At 35.5% G+C, this 6,000-nt stretch overlaps 1 protein-coding gene across 3 annotated transcripts in view; it reads right to left on the bottom strand.

Moving 5' to 3' along the window:
• RIMS1 (regulating synaptic membrane exocytosis 1) overlaps positions 1–6,000 on the bottom strand; it is a 487,006-nt gene that overhangs the window by 3,162 nt on the left and 477,844 nt on the right. For all 3 annotated transcript variants that reach the window (XM_049652868.1, XM_049652866.1, XM_049652867.1), the window contains 2 exons: positions 5,171–5,309; positions 2,770–2,882 (listed from right to left, as the gene is read on the bottom strand). In XM_049652868.1, the coding sequence (XP_049508825.1) occupies positions 2,770–2,882; positions 5,171–5,309 (252 nt within the window). The remainder of the gene's footprint in view (positions 1–2,769; positions 2,883–5,170; positions 5,310–6,000) is intronic.

The following is a 6,000-nucleotide window of genomic DNA, read 5'->3' as shown; positions in this document are numbered from 1 at the left end:
TTCCTTCCTTCCTTCCTTCCTTCCTTCCTTCCTTCCTTCCTTCCTTCCTCTCTCTCTCTCTCTCTCCTATCTACCTACCTACCTACATCTATCTACCTACCTATCCCTATCTATCTATCTATCTATCTATCTATCTATCTATCTATCTTACCTACCTACCTACCTACCTACCTACCCATCTATCTATCATCTGTATTATGACCATGCATCCTTAGAATGGATATGTCATTACTTGTTTAACCAGATCCCTGTTGATGGAAATATAGACTATATACATTGTTGTTATTATAAATAGCACTGGAATGAACAGCTTTATAGAGAATTTTTGCACACTTGGTCAATTATCTCTTGAGCATAAATTCCCAGATTTTTAAATATGGGGTCTAATTGAATGGACATTAAAAAATTCTATGTATATTGCCAAGTATCCTTCAGAAAGATTGTGCCAGTTTGTACTACCATCAGAAGTATCTGTCTTTCCATATTGCACACCCACTAATAGTGGTATTAGCAATATGTCTAATTTTTGTCAGTCTGATGGTTTAAAATTTATAATTTGCATTTCTTTAGTAGACAGGCTGAACATATGTCTAAGTATTTTCAGTTTGTATTCTTTCTCTTGTCTTGCCTGTTCATATCCTTTGCCCATGTTTACTAAGGTGTTCATCATTTTCTGATTGATATGATACTTTATTTCTTAAAATTAGTAAGTTCTAATTTTTCCTTAGCTAAATAATCTTCATTTTCTCAGTTGTGAATTCTCTTTATTTGCTAGGTCAATTGATCAATTTTGTGGTTCTGGATTGAGAACCATTACTTTTATAACTCTGTTTTAGGCTCAGGTCCCACATTTCTCTTTGGTTTTTGTTTTAATCACATACACACACAGTTTAAAGAGTCAAACTGTTCTATAAGCCTATTTATTAGTATAAAAGATTCCCATTCTCTCTCTCAACTTCTTGCCTTCCAAAGATCACTGCTTTCAAGATTTTTAATATTTTTATATGAAAATTTTTTTAACTGTTTGGCATTTGCCTCCCTATTTAGAAATACTAAATTTGTAAGGCATTTTCCTATGTTTTTCACTTTTAGATATTATTATTAGTTTCTAACTTCAACCTCTCTCACTGCCTTCCTTCGCCACCATATATTGACGCTTTCTGTCATTCCATTATTCCAATATTAGTCTATATAACTATGATTACATAACATTATTTAGAAATGAGTGAACTAGAATACTGTGGTTACTTCTCATTTCTTGGACAGCTCTTTCTTTTCCCTATTTAATAAGTGTCTTTTTAAAAAGCATTTGCTTACATTTTTATGGATGTATCATTAATTCAACCCCTTATTCTCTCCTGGTTGTTTACTTCTTCCATAAAATCAAGCATATTAGGTGTTCTGAGATTTTATCTTATGGATTCTGACATGTTACCCTTTGGACAAACTGTTTTTAAAGTTTGTTGCAATTGTTATCTTTAACTTTTCCTTCACTATCATATTGGATATCCCAACCGTTTTTCTCTTGTGCTGAAGCATTCATTTACTGGATCTTTTCTTTCTTTTTTAGTTCTCAACTTTTTCTAATTTACTCAGTTCATTTTGTTGAGGTATATCCTCCAGTAACTTTATGAGCAATGTTGTGTATGAGGAAAATGTTTTGACATCATTCTTGTCAGTGTGTTTTTATTCCAGCCTGAAACTTACTTGATAACTTGGCTGGCTATTGTACTCTACATTGGAAATCAATTGTTACTCAGAATTTTGAACATAATATGCAGTGATCTTCTGGCTTCCAATATTATTATTGAAGAGTCCAGTGGAAATCTGATTTTTTTGGTGTTTATACTGAGAGAGAGAGTGGGCAGGGAAGGGGCAGAGAGAGAGGGAGACAGAGAATCCAAAGCAGGCTCTGAGCTGTCAGCACAAAGCCTGACATCAGGCTCGAACCCACAAACCATGAGATCATGACCTGAGCCAAAGATGGAGGCTCAACTGACTGAGCCACCCAGGAACCCCTGACTTTTTGATAGTTTTATATAGAATTATCTTTCTTCTTAGGAAACTTGTAGAATTTTCTATTAATCTCTGGTGTTGTGAAATTCCATGATGATATGTCTTTGTGGTGACCTATTTTCATGCATTTTGCTGAGTATTCTTTGGGCCCTTGCAAGCTGCAATCTCATATTCTTCAGGGGAATATCTGTTGTGCATGTTACATGTAATTTTCTCCATTCATCATTTTTCTTTTAACTTACTTTAGAGTTTTTTTTCTAGTAGAAGTTTTCAACTTATCTGGCTTTGGTTTGATCCTTTAGACGTTCTTTTCCACTCCCAAGAGCATAGAAACATTAAGTGTTTGTCAGTATTTTCTAGGGTCTTTCTCTACCCAATTTCTCCTTTATAATTCAGTCTAAAATATTTTTTTTAAGTTCTTAAGTAGGGAGGCAATTTCATTAATCTTTTTTTGCTTAGTGAAACAGGTAAGCCAGCATCCTTTACTGAATGATCCACTTGTCTTTCCAGGCTGTGAAATGCTATCCTTAACTCTGTCTTGACAGAGTTTTCTGATAAATTCAAAGATTTTTTACTAACTTTGTTTTGTATAATGTCTCAAGTTAGAAACATGCATTAGAAATTAGAATAGTCATTTGAAACCAGAAATACCCTAAAATGTTGCTTCTCACTTATATTACTACTAGATGCTTTAAATGACTTTGTCAATCATGAAACATCAGTTTTCCTGTGGGGGGAAAAAGTGATTCTTACCCATTGCAGGGGTGGCAAGGGTTTGGCGGCCAACAAGCTGAGCTGGTCCCAGTCCATCAAGAAAATCACTGAATTGACTGTCTGCTCCTAGTCGTACTCCAGGAAATATTAAGCTATTAGCAAAAGGACAAAAATCAAAACATTAGATCTCCTAGAATTCATTTCATTAGCGTCCATATGACTGCTTATTCTGATCATGAATCATAAATATTGGACAACTTACTTGGTGATTCTTTGCATTCATTGCCCCTGAACCAAGCGAAGCCCAGCACTGACTGAGAAAAGGTCTAAATAAATTCTCAAGTTAAGAGCTGATGTTCTATTCAGGATGGCTTATAGTTTTAATATACTAAGTTTTCTGGACACTTAAAAATACAAGTCCCTCCATAAGTATATTATTGACATAAAATATAAGATGTAAATTTTTATATGATGAACCCTACATGAATAATTGCTCATGAACATTAAGTAACAATGCTAAATTAAAAAACAATGCCTGATAATTTCTTCAATAAATATCATAGCAAAGTACAATTTCTTATTTACAAATAAAAATGTTTATTCATTTTTTAATGAACTACATTTTTACATTATCTGAGATTTTTATTTAGTTCAAGTGGAAAAGAATTGATTAGAATATGTCCATTGCTTACTACCCCATGACTACCTGAACTCCCTGGGCTGTAAGCTCCAGCAGAGAGTGACTGTGCCCTTCTTGTTTATTGATTTGTCCATGTACCAAGAACCATGCTTGCTACATATATGGCCTTCAATGAGTAGTTTTTGAATAAGCACATTTCTGTAGGGATTTGTTATTCCGAATGTGCTTTTTCACATATTACTTCCTCACAATCAAGGGAATTCGAGCACAAATTTATTATCACACCCAGAGACCACGAAAATCAATCTATGAGAGGTTAAGTGGCTTATTCAGGTGGAGGTAAATATTATTTGATTTATTAATTTTATATCAGAAAATATTGTCTCTGGTCTTTCATTTGTATGTCACATTACCGTATTTCATCAAATATTGGTATTTTGTCAGCAAGTTTATCTCTATAACTTTCATGCCTGCTGATTTTTGCTCTTAGCTATATGTTGCTGGGAGGATGCATACCAATCATTTGATCAAATAAACGGACTTAATAGTTTCAGGAATGGGTAAACATAGCATGATCATTAACTTGGCATAATTTTGTTTCATTTTCTAAACAGAAAAAAACAATTCCAGTAAAATAAATTACTACTATTAGATTGATGAATGAGATTTTTGAATGCCAATAAATAAATAATTATAGGAAAATTTGCACACAATCTCCAAGTAACCCACCGCAGAATAATAATTACTTAATTGTAAGATCTATCACCTCAGTAAAGGTTTGGTTTTACCAGAAAAATTCTCAAGCATAGAGAAATGCAGGATTTTTTGCAGGATCTATATGTAAAAGCAGACCAAGTAAGTAAAACACAAATCTACCTATATTTTTTCATGATTAATTTCAAAACTAACTAAAACTCTTTACACAAAAATAATGAGGAAGATAAATTTTGAGATCTTTTCCTAAGGTAAAAAAGAGTGATGTTTTAAAACAAAAAAATGTAAGTTCCTATTATGAGAGTGTTAGACTTACTCAGAACCCAAAATAGTTTGGAGAAAAGTAGGAATATGGGAAATTAATTTTCACTTCTAAATTTTATTTAATTTTTAAAAATGTGTATTTATTTTGAGAGAGAGGGTGAGCAGGGAAGGGACAGAGGAAGAAAAAGAGAATCCCAAGCAGGCTCCATGCTCAGTGGGGAGCCCAATGTGGGGCTTGATCTCACGACCCAGGGATCATGACCTGAGCCAAAATCAAGAGTCTGAATTTTAACTGAGGGGTGTCTAGGTGGCTCAGTTGGTTAAGCATCCAACTCTTGGTTTTGGCTCAGGTTATGATATCGTGGTTTTGTGACTTTGAGCCCCACATGGGACTCTGCGCTGCCAGCACAGAATCTGCTTGGGATTATCTCTCTCCCTCTCTCTGCCCCTTCCTCACCCCCCCCCAAATAAAATAAACTTTAGGAGTGCCTGGGTGGCTCAGTTGGTTGGGCGTCCAACTTTGGCCCAGGTCATGATCTCACGGTTTGTGGGTTCGAGCCCCTCGTCGGGCTCTGTGCTGGTGGCTCAGAGCCTGGAGCCTGCTTTGAATTCTGTGTCTCCCTCTCTCTGCTCCTTCCCTACTCATGCTCTGTCTCTCTCTGTCTCTCAAAAATAAACAAACACTGAAAAAATTTTTTTAAATAAGTAGACATTAAAAAAAAGGAATAAGCTGCACCATAAACATTGGTGGCTTTGTTATTTTACCTGTGACTTACAAAACCCATGGTTTTAAAGCCATACAGATGTGCTGACGTCACTTACTTTCCCTCGGAGCTATAACTGTTGATGCTGCCGTCAGTAGACTCTCGACTTGGTTGCCTTACCATCTTCCTCATTTCGGCTGCCATTCCTGTTTCTGTGCTTCTCTGTATGGTGCTTTTTAACTTCTTGTGGCCTGACTCTGACAAGAGAAAATACAAGAAACTCTAAGTCTTGTTTAGACAATTTCTCCCGGGATACTGGTTGATTCTGCAAATTAAACAATTATGCATATAATTAAAAGTTTACTCAAGAAAAGAGTCTAAGAATAATCTGATTAGCTAAATCTCTTTGCCGACAATATGCTTTGGCCAAGAGGGGTAGCAGTGGAAGGGAGACCACTGCCCCTGTTCCAGAGACTGCCTGAATCTCAGTGAACCAAAATGAACTCATTGTATTATTGCTGCTCAAGTTATCAACTTCAATGAAAAGTTGGATTTGGCACTGAACTGCATTATGGGGAAATATAATGTTGAACAACCTAAAAGGAAATTCCCAATCTGGAATGTTCCAAATATGTGGGAATAGAGCTAAATGAATGGGCCCTGTCCTTTAAAGGAGATGAGACACAGCGGACTAAGCGTGAAAAATATCAGTTTTGGCCATGTATCAGCAATCCCATAAAAATAAACAGTAGTATTTAATGATTTTTGAAACAAGTTAACATACATGATCTCATTTGAGATGGCATATAAGGATACCTATGTAGGTAGAACAGGTATTAACTCCAAGGCTTTATTGCTGTCTCCTGGCTTTTGAACTGAGCTGAATCATTTCTTACTGGCAGTTTTGAGTATGAGTCTCTTTCTGCATTGTGAATTATAATGGCTGAT

This window comes from Panthera uncia (assembly GCF_023721935.1).
Source record: "Panthera uncia isolate 11264 chromosome B2 unlocalized genomic scaffold, Puncia_PCG_1.0 HiC_scaffold_24, whole genome shotgun sequence".
Classification (NCBI taxonomy): Eukaryota; Metazoa; Chordata; class Mammalia; order Carnivora; family Felidae; genus Panthera; species Panthera uncia.
The sequence above is the reverse complement of the archived record's forward strand: the minus strand, read 5'-3'. Positions and strand labels throughout refer to the sequence as shown.